The following is a 17,161-nucleotide window of genomic DNA, read 5'->3' on the forward strand; positions in this document are numbered from 1 at the left end:
ATATCAAAATATGAAAAACATTGAAATTTTCGTTCAGTATGTTTGCATTTTTATAATTTTGGTCATATATGTTGTCAATTGATTTTAATCTTGCATACTTGAATTTTTTTTTGATAATTTTAGTAATTTTACCACAAAAATACTGATGTAACATTTCACGTTTGAGTGCAATAATAGGTAAGTGTCATGTGGGAGCCACACTAGCATTACATTGGAAAATGATGACGTGACACCGAAGAATGTTGACATGTCAAGGTATCATATGCATCAGCAATTAGACCAAAATAATCGAAAATTAAAAGTTAGTGTACCAAAAGCAAAAAAAATAATACATCATACATGGACAAAAAACAAATAAAAAAAAACAAATTAATGAATCAAAAAAATCACTTTCCCATTTTAAAAATATAGAAGACCTGAAACAAGTGCGTGTTGGCACAACCTAACGATGAAATACGAAAAGATCGAAATTTTATATATAATTTAATTCATAACCATAAAATTTAAATTTCACGATTGAAAATTTATCAAGTCGTCGAGCTCATCTTTTCCGATCAAGCTCCCGGTACCGATCATCCTTGACGGAGACTCGGCGGGTGGCTAGTTCCCATGGATCAGTTGGGTTCGATCGAGCAATTGAATTGAGTCAGCTGATCTGAAGTGGTTTGATTAATGGTGTGGGGATGAATTTGAGGAATGTCTCAATCGTGTACACGAGCGGCACCTGGTTGGATCCAGCTTCCATCCTTAAATGCATTGGCCCTACCATCCATATTCATTATTATTTTAGGACAATTTGGATCGCTTATTTTATTTTCATTTTTAGGTTGGATTAATAATATATGCAAATTGATCCAAAACAAAACATACGCAGGACGATATACATGCATACAGCTAGATTTTAATATAATATAACATCTAATTTCCCATAATTCTATGACTTAATCATATTAATTAATGACACGTATATATTCCTTCTCCGAGCAAATTGTAAGTTTCGTAGGAGCAACACAAAAATTCGACAGTTTCACCGGTAAATTTTGTGAGATCAATAGTTTCACGGGTAAATTTTGTGAGATCAGTTTTTTTAATTGAGTTACTCATGAAAAATATTATTTTTTTATTAAAAATATAAGCAGAATTGACCCATCTCATAGATAAAGATCCGTACCGTGAGACCGTCTCACAAGAGACATATAATAACGATTCCAACGGCCCAAAAACAAAAGACAAAAAATCCTATGAGACGGTCTCAAGAGTTATTTTTTTGAGACGAATATCTTATATGAGTTATCCATTAAAAAAATATTACATTTTATGCCAAAAATATTACTTATTATTATAAATATGGGTAGGATTGATCCGTTTCATGGATGAGACCGTCTCACAGGAGTGTTATTCAATAAAAAATTATAAGGTTATTCACGAATTTTAATTATAATTCGAGTTGATTCTTGATTGTACTGAATATATAATCGAGCCTATGTACTAAGCTTGTTTTCCTGTAAAAAAGAAAAAAAATCCATGTCAACATTCGCTGTTGACACCAATCTATAGTGATTATTTAGCTAGGGTTTCTGACATAGAAGGACCAAAATTGGGGGTGAAAATAAGTTTCTAGTGCACTAAAATTTTGAAATGACCAACAACATAATAAAAATGAAAAATATATGTTAAAAATGTATATAATATTCCCTATAAAATGCTTAAAATTCTCCTATGAATAATGAATATACCATATACCATAGCTAGTTTGCCGAATGCTGGAGTAAGCCAATGATCAATACAAACACAAACTTTTCAAAATCAAACATCCCATCTTTGTTGTAAATAAATGGGTTTGGTTCTGATGTAGACCGTCCAAAAGCTAATTTAATTTTTTCTTATATATTCTTCTTTAATTGTAATTATTTTTAAGGATCCTAGATAATACCTTGCACCATATAAGACCAAATAAATCTCGTGTTAAATGTTACACCACATCATGTCAAAAGAACACTTAGACAAATGTAATACAAAATTAAGTGATGTGACATCAGAAGAGGGCCCAAATTTGCAAAAGTAATTGTTAACTAATTATATCATATACTAACAAATAGACATGAATTCATAATTCTCTAATTTATAGTATAAAAATATTTATCGATATTTACTAGTTTCCTAAAAAGGGTTGACCCCGAAGGGGACCCCATTCCACATGAGTCAGATGTCAATTGGCTCATGCGAAGGGTAAATCGAGGGATGTGCACGAGCGGCAGGGACCTGAAGGAGGGAGCACATGGCCTAATCCCCAGAGCATACCCCCACAATATTTCAGCAGAAAATATGCTCCACACGAGGATCGAACCCACAACGCTAGGAAATTTTACTAGTTTTATACATATTATTAATGGGTCCCATTTTTTTCCTAAAAGTTCCCTATAAATAGATCTTCCTCCAAGCAAAACATGCAAGAACTCAACTTTACTTCTAAAGAAATTAAGCAACACTCTCTTCTTAATATTATTTACTCAGCATCAAAATGGAGGCCAAAAATGTGAATCCAATCACCGCCGCATCGGAGAATCTCAACGCCACCACCGTCGGGAACGTCTACAAGGCGTTGTCCGACGGTGACGCGGCCAAGAAAATATCCGGGCTCGTTGCTAGTGACTTAGAGTGGTGGTTCCACGGCCCACAAAATTGCCACCACATGATGAAAATGCTGACCGGGAAATGCTCACCGTCGGATTTCAAGTTCGAGCCACGGAGCATCGACGCCATCGACGATCGTGTGATCGTGGAGGGGTGGGAGGGGGCTCAGGTGTATTGGGTGCATGTGTGGACGCTGAAAGATGGGCTCATCACTCAGTTCAGAGAATACTTCAACACTTGGCTCACTGTTAGGGACTTGAGGAGGCCGCTCGCCTGCCTCAGCGCCACCACCTTGTGGCAGAGCCACCCCCGGGACCTCGCCAAGCGGTCGCTGCCGGGGCTGATGCTTGCGATATAATGGTGGCTGTGGCGGCAGCGGCGGCGGGGGTTTGCTAGTGGAACTAGGCTATATGTGTGTGACATATTTGCTGGAATGAATTAAATTAATCTTTTGTAATTACTAGTAGTAAAAATGAAAGTTTAAATAATCTAATTATTTTAATGTAAGAATGGACGTGCATTGAATTTGACATGAGTGATTAAACAAAATAGGATGTGCAAATGTATATTTTTCTATATTTATTGGTTATTAGATACGTTCTTTAATAAGTTAAGTACTAAGATGGATCAATTTGCGAAGCTCCAATCAAGTCATGAGATTCATGTGATGGGTCAAGCATAATAAATGAACTTTTTAAGTTGGGAAAATGTTGGTTTGAATCTCAAACTCGAGATTTCGTTTCGAATTTAAAACAAACATGCTACGTACAAGTCATCCGTACGTATTAATGATTTGAAACACATAAATATGACTTATTGTTTGAAGTAATAAAATTGAGATATATTTCTAAGGTCCTATATTCATTCCGAATATATATATACTTTTTAAATTTGAAAAGTAACTCTCACTCATGTTTATTCAACTATAGTCGGTTAGTTTCTTTCGTTTTAAAACAATTAACAACTTTCAACGTATAGAAAATTATCCTTAAATTTTGATTTGTTAAGCATACGTATTGCATGCTCACGATGCTAGTTACTTATTGAGTATGAATTTTAATTGAAAAAATTGTTTTTTTGGTCCTATATATTTGACACTTTGCGATTTCAATCCTTTATATTTTCAGATTTTAGTTTTAGTCCGCTATCTTAATTTTTTTGGCAATTTTAGTCCTTTTTCGACATGGCGCTGACGTGGCACCAATTCAGTGTTGATGTGGAGCCGACGTTTACAGTGCCACGTAAGCATTTTCGAGTAAAAAGAACAGAAATTGCCAAAAATCGGAACATGCAGGACTAAAACTGAAATATGAAAACATAAATGACCAAAATCGCAAAGTGACAAATATACAGAACCAAATTTGCAGTTTTTCCATTTTAATATGCTTCATTAAATTTCTCCCCCCAAATTAAACTATCCCTTAAATCAGAGAACGCATTACTCCTTTAAAAAAATTCAGCATAACTGCATAACACAAAATATATGTAATTATAACCTTTTGAAAATAAAGAACACGGAAGTACCATTCTCAAATATCGAACAATCCAGAAATAAAAACGGGAAATGAACATAATAAACTTAATTAAAATTAATAGGCCAAAACTTATTTAAACAAATAAAAAAAACAAAATATCAATTAAATATATACAACTTTACTTTGCATTGTTCATTATTTGTTTTTGTTTTTGTTTTTGTTTTTTTTTAAAAAACACAATGTAGAAGCTTTTGAAGGGAAATTACATTTGTGGTCGTGTAAGTTTTCAGGTTATAATTTTAGGAATATAAGTTGATACAATGTCTAACACCAAGTTAATCATTTCCGGTGTCACGTAACACTCCGGTGAAAAAAGACTAAAAATGATAATAAGTATCAACTTACGTACGAGACCAACATGACTAAAATGAAAAATGATCAGTAAAATTTGTTATATATGTACCATAGGAGAGAGGGCAGAGTTTTCAATTGAAGGGAACTTCATGAGAAAAATTTCATGGAGGACAAATGAAATTTAACAAGAAGGACAAAAAAAATTCAATTGAGGAAGCCCCGTGCATTACCATCCATACAAGTGTTAGATTTTTCTCTCAAAATTTTCAAAATAAATTTAATTATGTTATATATGCTAATGGTTTTCATTCAATATAAACAATAAGAGCAAATTCTCGTTCGTGTATATACATACATATATATATTTCTGATAAGCTGTTCTAAATATATGGTTTTCATTCAATATAATGTTTACGTCATAACACACTTGTATATATATGTAGGTGAACTACAAATGATTTTTTTTTTCTTTTCCAGCTATGTACATGTGAAAAAGGGATTGGAAATACAATGTAACACTGGGCCGTAGAATGCGAGTTACTCACTCATTAGCGATGAACTAGCTGCTGCATGCCCGAGTTATTCAAGTAATGAGAAATGCAGCAGTTTGAAGCTAAGGCTGTTTTCTTTCAACTTCAAGTGATATTTCGTTGCGGCGAGTGAATGGGAGAGTAAATGGTGGATTGTACTGCATGATAAAACAAGTGCGGAAGTAAAAACTTTTGTTTTGTTATTCTTGTTCATATTCTGGTAGAATATTTACCTGGGCAACTTCAACAGACACGCCTTCTTTTACGCGAAATTGAGAGTCCCTTTTCAGAGAGGCCCTGAGTGTTGATTCCCGACGTTCAACTTCTTCATCCGTGACAAAGCCTGGCTCAAATCATTGTAAAGGAAAAAAAAGGAAAAAAAAAAAAAAAAAGAAACCTATTCAAGTTGCTAGTAATAAAGTGACAAACACCAAGTATCAAAGAACAGATTTCTTTCCTTTTTCTTTTTCTGAAAAATTAACTCAGAACAGATTTCAACCACAAAGATAAACCCGAAAAATTTTATCTAAAATTTGGCCAAATTCTACGGGGGCCATTGAATCTCTTAAGCTCTTTATTGAATGGTAACACAAGGACTCTTATTAATTGCTATGCAGTCCATGTGTATTCGATTTTAATTGCGAAACAAACCTGAAAATGCAACAACTGCAATTATTTTTTTTGGCACCTCCTTGATAGTCACGGATGAATCCTTGGGCAATGGAAGGTCTGCGCCATACTTTGAAGGCATGACAAAGGACATTGTCCACTTCTCTTGATTTTCGGCCTGAATGATCAAACAATCAAAAATTTTATTGAACAAGCTTTCATTATCTTGCCTCAGTGCATGCAGTCGACTTATTCAGCTGGAAATTTTCAAGATTCGCTGATATCTACCAGATTACGGTCGCATGATTCTAAGTAGCAGTTAGAACATTGAAGAATGTTAGGAGAATAAGTCAGGAACCATAAATAATCATATCAAACATAATTTCCAACCAATAAATAAGAGCCGTGAATTTAAATTAATAAATGAATGTATAATAACTTCTGGAGATGTTGTTTATTGCTTGAATGTTGTTTTATTTGTTTCAATCACAGTAAACAATGCATGTTAGAACGAATGCACAACATATATCAAAAACTATATACATATTTATATCAAAAACTATATACATATTTACATATTCCAATCACACAAACCTTGCTAGAATAAAGTTATCAACAAAGAGAAAAACTATCCAATTATGAATGAAGAATCCAAGGCATCCAAAAAGTTACCCTTTTAGTTATCACAGGGGTTGTCATTTCCATTTTTGTTCCTTCAGATTTTACTCTTCGAGTAAAAACAGGTGTAGTCATTTCCATTTGCTTCCTATCGGTATTCTGAATCCAGTAACAGGACAACAAAATTAAGAAACATTAATATCACTAGTTTTTTGGATAGAAATGAAACTTAAGTATTATGATAAGCCGTGATAAAAGTTTTGATGCAAATTGCGCTTAAATCTCCAAAAAATTTCAACTACCTTACCAAACAAGTATTCAGCCAGCACATTGAAAGATTGAGATGCTCCAGAAAAATCAAATCCAAACTTCCCTGGCATTGTAGTCTCAGCAATAAAGAAAGACTACTTTTTCCCATGGAGAAAAAAAGAGAAGCAGGGTTACTCAGGTAACAAATAACATTCATAATCACATGCATAATTTTTTGTAGGGACAAGCAACACTGGGTTTAAGAAAGAACTTAGGGGGCAAAAACCTTGTGTTTATGTCAAGTGTATTATGCTTGACACTTACAGAAAAAGTAATAAAAGCATATATAATGGATTGCCTGATACATGAGAATATTAAGGCTTAAATGAGTCAAGTCTAGACCAAACCAAAAGGCTAAGTGTAACAAGTGGCTGTAGCCGTGCAATGTATTGTATCAAATGTCCAGCAGTAGGCAACTTAACTAAAGTAAATTATTAAACCAGCTCGCTCTAATTTTTCAATTTTCATATATTCTCCTTAAATAAATCATGAACTTTGAAGTACGTCATGTTTGTACTTTCTATTCAGATTGCTTTGGATGTCTTAAGGGCATAATGTGAGTCAAGCGCACAAGCTGGTATGGTTTGAGCTCAACAGAGTTCAGAAATTTTTGAACTAGACAGAGCTTGAGCTTTTTATGGACTTGAGCTTGAGTTCAAGCTCGCAAGCCAAGCTTCTCACACGAGCTTGCTAAAGTATTCATGACAAAAGTTACAAACGTAACTTGCGAACTGAGCTCTGAATTCCCACGAGCTTCTAAAATTTAAATAGATGCTGATCTTCTCTTTGTTTTGATGGGGAAGATTGATAGGGTTAAATAATGGATATAAAAGAATACCTCGACTTCTCTAATCTCATACTGGTCATTCCGGTTCAGAACCTTGAACTCCACCGTCTCTAGATCCGGAACTTCAACACATAACCAAATCCAAATGGAAACATAACAATTAAGGAACCAATAAAGTTCTTAAGCAACAACAGAACTAGCAAAACGCACAAGTGCCTCAAGTATCACCTGACATTAACGCTTCCTCTAGATTCCGGGTCTCGAACCTTTTACTCGGAAACACATATTTAGCAGTCTCACTAGCCAAATCCATCAAAACTAATAAATCATGAAACAAGTCAAAACTAACTTAAAACCAAGAAACCAAGAATCTTCCAAATATAAATCGTAAACCAATAAAAAAAAACTTTCTTTTTTGGTAGAAAATAAAGACCCAAACAGGCCCCTCCAATCGAATCAGATATTCTAAGGGGGAATTAAACACAAAAGCTACAAGAAGTCATTCTTACGACGCTGGGAGAGAGCGGCGGTCTGGGATGCAAGAGCGGCGACGAGAGAGAGCCGGGCTTCGAAAGGCGAAATGGGTATCTCTCTTTCCCTTCTTCTCACGCTCTCCTCCTGTCCAGTGGTTGCCATGGAGAAGATGGTGGGCCAAGACTTGCGACTATGTGCTTTGAGAAGTGGGATTGGAGCTCTAAACACAGAGGAAGGAACAGCTTCCATGGTTTCCTTTTTGAAAATCTGTTGAAAAATATGAGAAATGTGGAGGGAGAGACTTCACTTGTGTCGTTTCATTGGACACCATCTGGGTAAAATTGCATCTTTAGTTAATTGAGTTGACATGTTTTGGTTTTAGCCCTATAATTTTGTAAAGTTTGGTTTTAATTCAATAATTTGTTTGGATTTTTGGTTTTTTTTTTCATCAAAAGTCACTAAATCAATTGAATATTACTTTGTTTGACTTCGATGTTTTCCTATAAAACTTGTGTGATTAGAAGTAGGTTTATATTACACATATTAAAATATAACTAATCAAAAATAAAAAAAAACGACAAATTTTTTCTCCCGATTTGTAAATATTGGGTGTCGTTTTTTCTTTTTTTCCTCTTTATTTTTGCGTAATAGATTTTAATTTATATATCATATCGTTAATTCTTTTCAAATGAATCATATAAGAAAGTATCGATGTCAAATAAGTAATATTCGATTGATTTAGTGACTTCCGATAAAAAAAAAGATCAAAACCCAAACAAAAATTCAAGTTACTGGATTAAAACCAAACTTTGAAAAATTATAAGCCTAAAATCAAAATCAAACCAATTTACATGACTAAAATTACAATTTTCCATACACCAATTCTTTAAATTATACCAGGTTAGCCAATAGCCATGCGTCTCTATGCATGTATTGTACTATATTATATATTTTTTTTAATATAATGTGTATATATTAAACATATTTTTATATGAACTTTAATCATATTGGAGTACACTTTCTAAGATAAGTGACTAATATAGAGAAGGGACATTTTAGTGAAATAAATTTGTTATTTTTTAAATATTAAAATTATTTAATTTAGAACTTCTATTTGAGTAGATTATATGCAGACAGCACTCATTATTTGGAAAAAAATATACATTGAAAATAGCGTCATATGAGCTTTGCGAATTAAAAACATAAATAATTATTCAATATTATTTTTCATACCTACTGGTGGGTATAAGTATATTTTTAATATACTTTTTATGTATAAATAAATTGAGTGGGTTAATTTGCGGAGATCGCATTTTTAAAGGATTAATTCTTAATTTTGAAACCCTGGAAAGGATTAGATTGCATTTTTAGACCTTAGGGGTTATTTTGGGATTAAGCACATTTTTTGGCCTATAAATAGAAGTGAATCTCTTCATTTCAAGAAAAAGTGACTCTTTAGCTTACAAAAACTCTCTGTTCTCCTGTTTTGTGTGGAGGTGATCGCTGACTTGAGCGTCGGAAGGTTTTCGCCGGGTGACCACCCGGCGCCTCTAACGCGTGTTCGTGAATCAGGTGAATGCCCAAAAGGAGGACGTACGACTTCTTCAGGTGACCAAAGGAGTAGGAGATCAGGAGATCGTTCCCTTCTGCAGGTGATCGAGGAAGCAGGAGACCAGGAGGACGTACGACTTCCTATTTTATTTGCTGATTAGGGACATAATTATTTAGCCCGCATCAGATTGGCGCCGTCTGTGGGAAAATCACCTATTTACTAGAGATGCAAACGCGATCACAAGCCACCCGTAACACTGGTGGGGGCCAGGAGCTGCCGCCTCCTAACCCTCCGCCGCAGGAGGAGTTTCTTATCACCTCTAACGCCTTGAAGTCCATGTTGGAGGAGGCTGCCTCGCGTGCGGTAAAGGAGGCTATGGAACACTTTTTGGCAACACAACAACATAACTTTGAAAACAATCAAAACTTAAATGCTGAACTACCTCCACCTCAACACCAAGAAAGAAGACACACACTAAAAGAGGAAGTTGGAACGAATAGGGTGCCACACCCCAGTGCAAGAAGAGAAACGTTGTTCCGCGAGGAGGAGGTGAATAGCCACGGGCCTGTGCGCCCAGCAATTCGTACTGAGGAGAAAGGAGAAAGTGCACTGGCAATCTTACCAGCCCGGCGTAGCCCATTCACCACTGCCATCTTAGCCGAGGTACTGACAGCTGGAATGAAGATAGTAAATCTGCCAGAATACGATGGTTCGGGAGATCCTCAAGATCACCTCGATAGGTTTTATGCAAAAGCCGATCTGTATGACTTCAGCGATGCTGCGTATTGCAAAATCTTTCGAACTACGCTGGCTAATCGCGCACTAGCGTGGTTCAATAAACTCCCCGCAGGAAGCATTGCAAGCTTGGAACAACTTACTCAGCGTTTTCTTCATCAGTTCTCCATTAATCGAAAATACCCCAAGACTGCATCGTACCTGTTCTCGGTTGTGCAAAAAGAAGGTGAGAGCTTGAGGGAGTATGTGCAACGTTTCACTCAGGCTGTTCACGAAGTCCCGCATGTCAATCATGATCTCCTGGCAGAAATTATGCAACAAAAACTCCGCCACCGGAAATTTAAGGAATCCATAGCAGGAAAACCCCCGAGCGCCTTGGAAGAGCTACTGGAAAGAGCCGAGAAGTATATACGCATTGAGGAAACCATCGAACCACGCTATTTAGGGAAAAGGAGAGATTTACGAAGAAAAAGAAGGAAAAAAGGAGTGCATCAGAGAAATAATAAATAAAAGAAAGCCATATGCGTAAACAAATAAAGAAAAACAGAGTAGAGTACTACCTGCCATTTCTGGATTACTGTAGCAAAGGTGCACAGAAAGCGGAGCAAAGAAAAGGACTCTATTTATAATAAAACAAGAACCCTAGCACCGAGTTTTTTGCCCAAGTGAATTGTCAAAGAATTCTCAGATTGGAGGACACGTGTGAGGAGTACACATATTGGGTATTGTTACAAAAATAAATATATTGTTGTGAAAAAGTAAAAATTTACGGTAAAAAGTAAAAACTCAAAAACTCAAAATTTATCAAATTCTACACTTTATAAAATTTTTCTCTCTTCACAATTGTGTTTTTCTACACAAATGGAGAGACCTATTTATAGATCTCAATTGGAGATTAGTCAAAAATTAATACATCATTAATTACATCATCACACACTAATTTTCAATATTTTACAACTCAATTTTCAACTTTCAACCTTCAACATTCAACAATAAATAATAATATATATTTATATATATTTTCAACACTCCCCCTTGTGATGATGATCATGATAGAATGACTATCTCCATTACGTGTTGTATACTGCCTCGTTAAAAACCTTACTAGGAAAAACCCATTGGGACAAAAACCATAGTAAGGAAAAAAGAGTGCAGCCACATAAACTCCCCCTGATGTCAACATGAATGATTCTTCACATATTTCGTAGATTGCGCATCCCAATATTATAAATGTGTTTTCTGAATATCGCTGTGGGAAGTGCCTTTGTGAAGAGATCGGATGAGTTCTCACTTGATTGAATGTAACAGATATCAATATCTTTATTCTTCTCCAGCTCTTGAGTGTATGCAAAGAATTTAGGAGGAATATGTTTAGTTCTGTCACTTTTGATGTATCCTTCTTTCATTTGGGCAACACATGCGGCATTATCTTCATACAGTGTGATTGGATTCTTGTCCACTGATAATCCGCAAGAAGTTTGGATATGCCGAGTCATTGATTTAAGCCAGACACATTCACGGCTTGCTTCATGTAGTGCAATAATCTCGGCATGATTTGATGAAGTTGTAACAAGTGTTTGTTTCTGTGATCGCCAAGAGATTGCAGTGCCTCCACGAGTAAATACATATCCGGTTTGGGAACGTGCCTTATGTGGATCAGATAAGTATCCAGCATCAGCATAACCAATTATTCTCTGATTTGTATCTTTTGGATACAAAAGTCCCAAATCCGTCGTTCCTCGTAAATAACGGAATATATGTTTAATTCCGTTCAAGTGCCTCTTCGTTGGACATGAACTGAATCTTGCCAATAAATTTACTGCAAAAGATATGTCTGGTCTAGTGCAATTTGCAAGATACATAAGGGCACCAATGGCACTTAGATATGGTACTTCAGGACCAAGAACAACTTCATCATCTTCACATGGACGAAATGGATCCTTTTCTATATTCAATGATCTGACAACCATTGGAGTACTTAAAGGATTTGATTGATCCATATTGAAACGTTTAAGGACCTTCTCTGTATAATTAGACTGGTGAACAAAAATTCAACATTCTTTTTGTTCAATTTGTAAACCAAAACAATACTTGGTTTTTCCAAGGTCTTTCATTTCAAATTCTTCCTTCAAGTATAACATCACTTCTTGAATTTCTTTATTCGTTCCAATGATGTTTAAATCATCAACATATACAGCAATAATCACGCATCCCGATGTTGTTTTCTTGATGAAAACACAAGGGCATATTGGATCATTTACATATCCCTTTTTCATCAAGTGTTCACTTAGCCGATTATACCACATTCGGCCGGATTGCTTTAACCCATACAATGATCTTTGTAATTTCACAGAATAAAATTTTCTGGGTTCTGAACTTTGTGCTTCTAGCATCTTAAATCCTTCAGGGATTTTCATGTATATATCACTATCAAGTGATCCGTATAAATAAGCTGTAACAACATCCATTAGACGCATGTCCAAGTTTTCAGACACTGCTAAACTGATCAAATACCGAAACGTAATTGCATCCATAACAGGAGAATATGTTTCTTCATAATCAATTCCAGGTCTTTGAGAAAAACCTTGTGCAACAAGTCGAGCTTTATATCTCACTATTTCATTTTTCTCATTTCTCTTTCGAATAAAAACCCATTTGTACCCAACAGGTTTAACACCTTTAGGTGTAAGGACTATAGGTCCAAAAACACTACGTTTATTTAGCGAATTTAATTCAACCTGGATGGCATCTTTCCATTTTGACCAATCCTTTCGAGTTTTGCATTCACCAAAAGATTTTGGTTCATTATCTTCATTTACGATGTCACATGCCACATTGTACGAAAATATCTCATCAATATCTTGTACATTCTTTCGGTTCCATATTTTTCCAGTATTAATATAATTGATAGAGATTTCATGATTCTCGTCAGTTTGTGGTTCTGACAGAATATTTTCATCATCGTGTGTTTCTTCTGGAACACCATTTTCTATTTTCTGATCATCATTTTTCTCTATGTATTTTCTTTTCCGAGGATTTTTATCCTTTGAACCGATTGGCCTTCCACGCTTCAGGCGTTTTATGACATCATGAATGTCTTCATTTTGTTTCTTTGGAATTTCAACTCGAGCAGGGGCATTTACAGCAGGTATATATGATTTTGTTACCCCTTTTGTGTCTGCAAATGCATCTGGCATTTGATTTGCTATTCTTTGCAAATGCACAATTTGCTGTACATCTTTATCACATTGTTTAGTTCTAGGATCCAAATGTAATAATGATGGTACATACCATGTGATTTCTTTTTCGATGTGTTTCTTTTCTCCCCCTAACATTGGGAAGTTATTTTCATCAAAATGACAATCAGCAAACCGTGCTGTAAACACATCGCCTGTCTGAGCCTCAAGATATCTAATGATTGATGGACTATCATAGCCGATATAAATACCATTCTTTCTTTGAGGTCCCATTTTTGTTCTTTGAGGTGGTGCAATAGGCACATACACCATACATCCAAAAATTCTCAAATGAGAAATATCTGGTTCTTTGCCAAATACAAGCTGCAATGGGGAGTGTTTATGATATGCACTTGGCCTGATGCGAATCAATGCAGCAGCATGTAAAATTGCATGTCCCCATATAGAAATAGGGAGTTTCGTTCTCATAATCATTGGTCTAGCAATCAACTGCAGACGTTTAATCAATGATTCAGCTAATCCATTTTGTGTATGAACATGAGCTACAGGATGTTCAACAGTAATTCCCATCGACATACAATAGTCGTTAAAAGTCTGGGAAGTAAATTCTCCAGCATTATCAAGTCTTATTTTCTTGATCGTATATTCGGGAAATTGATTCCGCAATTTTATTATTTGAGCCATCAATTTTGCAAATGCCACATTCCGAGTGGACAATAAACATACATGTGACCATCTGCTAGAGGCATCGATCAATACCATAAAGTATCGAAATGGTCCACATGGTGGATGAATTGGCCCACAAATATCACCTTGAATACGTTCAAGAAATATGGGTGATTCCTTTTGGATTTTAGCTGGTGATGGTCTTATAATAAGTTTCCCCAGAGAACATGCCTTACACTGAAACTTATTATTCTGAAAGATCTTCTGGTCTTTCAGTGGATGACCACTTGTATTTTCTATAATCCTTCGCATCATTATTGAACCAGGATGTCCCAATCGATCATGCCAATTTGTTAGTATTGAAGAATTTCCAATAACCATATTTGATTCGATTGGACTTATATGTGTATAATGCAATCCAGTAGGGAGCATTGATAATTTCTCAACTACATATTTCTTTCCTGATTTATATGTAGTAAGACACATATATTTCTCATTTCCTTCAGTTATTGTTTCCGTATCATAACCATGAGAATATATATCATTAAAACTCAACAAATTTCTTTGTGATCGTGGTGAATATAAAGCACTATTTATCAAAAATTTTGTACCATTAGGTAACAAAAATTGTGCTTTGCCACATCCTTCAATCAAGTCTACAGAACCTGATATTGTATTCACCATTGTTTTTGTTGGTTTTAATTCCAAGAAATATTTTTCATTTCTGAGGATAGTGTGCGTTGTACCACTATCTGGTATGCAAACTTCCAGTGCATTATTTTCATCTTTGATCATAGCATTTTCCATAATGATCTTCAAAAACAATATGCAATAAAATGAATTAAGAAAGATACATGCAAAATATAATATGTTTTATAAAATAAAAATTACATTGTTACATTCTTTTCCCACCAGTATATTTAATCAATATCTTCGAAATCATTCAAAAAGTAGGCAGCATCTAAATTCATTGAACCACTTGCATGGTCAATGTTTTCAGTAAAATTGGTCTCTTTTTCTTTCCCCTTTATTGAATCTTTATAGAGCTTACACAGATGCTCAGGGGCTCGACAAGTTTTTGACCAATGTCCTGGAGTGCCACATCTATAACAAACACTCTCAGTTCTTTTTGGATGATTTTCATTTTCACCCGTATTATCATGCTGCCTCTTTTGTGGGTGGTTCGTGACGTTCCTTTGAGATGAGTTATTGAAATAACTATCTCTTTTATTTTCAAATCCACGGCCTCGACCACGACCGCGATCATTTCTACGCCCACGTCCACGCCCACGTCCTCGTCCACGACCTCGACCAAAATCTTGTCTATATCTTTGATTTTGGTTTTCATTTTTACTTACGACATTTGCTTCAGGAAATGCCGTTGAACCAGTAGGTCTGGACTGATGATTTCTCATGAGCAATTCATTATTCTTTTCCGCCACGAGTAAACATGCGATGAGTTCTGAGTATCTTGAAAATCCACGCACTCTATATTGATGTTGTAGAGTTATATTTGATGCGTGGAATGTGGAAAATGTCTTTTCAAGCATTTCCATCTCAGTAATATTATGCCCACAAAATTTCAGCTGTGAGACAATTCGATACATCGCAGAATTATAATCACTCACCTTTTTAAAATCTTGGAATCTTAAAGTATTCCATTCATCTCGTGCGGTCGGAAGTATAACTTCCCGTATATGCTCAAAACGTTCTTTTAACCCTTTCCACAAAATCATTGGGTCTTTTTCGGTCAAATATTCACATTTCAACCCCTCATCAAGATGTCTGCGTAAAAATATCATCGCTTTTGCTTTATCTTGTGAGGATGATATGTTATTTTCTTTGATAGTTTCGTTAAGACCCAATGACTCGAGATGCATTTCTACATCGAGGGTCCATGGCATATAATTCTTTCCGGTTATATCAAGTGCAATGAATTCGAGTTTCGCCAAGTATGACATGGTGGTACTAGAAAATAACAATGCATTTTATTAGTTAATTTCCATAAATATGACAATACAAAATAATGGAAGAACGTAAATTACAAGTGCGTATACAAATAGAGAAAAAATATGTGTTGGAAAATCGCTGGTGAGTAAAAGACTCGTGAGCATGATGATCATAGTCGTTATGAAAAATATCCTTATAAATGTCATCATCTCCATCTTCGAAAAAACCGAGGATAAAATATTTTGAGAGAAAGAATGAATTTGGTGTGATTGAAAATGAGTTTGAGTGAACATATTTATAGGGCAAAAACTAGCCGTTTTGTTACCGTTTGTGACCGTTGGGGGTAAAGAAAAAATTGAGTATGTGTTGAATAAAAATTCGTGATAATCATGTAATGCATATAATGATAATCATAATTAAATAATTATGTATATCATATCACATTATTATAAGGTCAGTGTCGTAGACAGCTTTTTATATAATGTTGTGAAATTATACCAATATAGTTAGTATAAAGTCAGGTATAGTATATCATATCACATTATTATAAGATCGGTGTCGTAGACAACCTTTTATATAATAACATGAGATTATACAAATATGGTTAGTATATAAATACACAATAATATATATCATATCACGTTATTATAAGGTCAGTGTCATAGACAACCTTTTATATAATAACATGAAATTATATATTAATATAGTTATATATATATACATAATAAATATATCACGTTATTGTTTAAAAACCTTAGAGGCTTTTATACTTGTCGTATCCCTTACCGGGAGTGTGGGATGTCGTCTTAACATCCTCCCAGGATTTATAACAAGTTTTGAAAAAAACTTATTTTTTCATAACATGATATTATATATTAATATATACACAATAAAAATATATAAACAGTAAAATAAAAATTCTTACTTGTTGAATATTTTTGACTTCTTCTTGTATTTTGGAGCGTCGGAAAATATAGAGAACCTTCGAGCGATCGTGCTGATAACGTGTTGTGAAAAAGTAAAAATTTACGGTAAAAAGTAAAAACTCAAAAACTCAAAATTTATCAAATTCTACACTTTATAAAATTTTTCTCTCTTCACAATTGTGTTTTTCTACACAAATGGAGAGACCTATTTATAGATCTCAATTGGAGATTAGTCAAAAATTAATACATCATTAATTACATCATCACACACTAATTTTCAATATTTTACAACTCAATTTTCAACTTTCAACCTTCAACATTCAACAATAAATAATAATATATATT

At 34.7% G+C, this 17,161-nt stretch overlaps 2 protein-coding genes across 2 annotated transcripts; one reads left to right on the top strand and one right to left on the bottom strand.

Annotated features, from left to right (window-relative positions):
• Positions 1 to 2,455: 2,455 nt before the first annotated feature.
• Positions 2,456 to 3,230, top strand: LOC140884969 (wound-induced protein 1). Its single transcript, XM_073291878.1, has one exon. The coding sequence runs from the start codon at positions 2,522 to 2,524 to the stop codon at positions 2,990 to 2,992; it is 471 nt and encodes a 156-aa protein (XP_073147979.1). The 5' UTR covers positions 2,456 to 2,521; the 3' UTR covers positions 2,993 to 3,230.
• Positions 3,231 to 4,873: 1,643 nt separating this feature from the next.
• LOC140883772 (heme-binding-like protein At3g10130, chloroplastic) lies at positions 4,874 to 8,114 on the bottom strand. Its single transcript, XM_073290355.1, has 8 exons — positions 7,826 to 8,114; positions 7,545 to 7,634; positions 7,368 to 7,438; positions 6,523 to 6,624; positions 6,275 to 6,379; positions 5,645 to 5,780; positions 5,227 to 5,336; positions 4,874 to 5,151 (listed from the first exon to the last, which is right to left on the bottom strand). The coding sequence occupies exons 1-8, from the start codon at positions 8,037 to 8,039 to the stop codon at positions 5,077 to 5,079; spliced, it is 903 nt and encodes a 300-aa protein (XP_073146456.1). The 5' UTR covers positions 8,040 to 8,114; the 3' UTR covers positions 4,874 to 5,076.
• Between the last annotated feature and the right edge of the window lie 9,047 nt (positions 8,115 to 17,161).

Source organism: Henckelia pumila, chromosome 2 (assembly GCF_033568475.1).
Source record: "Henckelia pumila isolate YLH828 chromosome 2, ASM3356847v2, whole genome shotgun sequence".
In the NCBI taxonomy this organism is placed as follows: Eukaryota; Viridiplantae; Streptophyta; class Magnoliopsida; order Lamiales; family Gesneriaceae; genus Henckelia; species Henckelia pumila.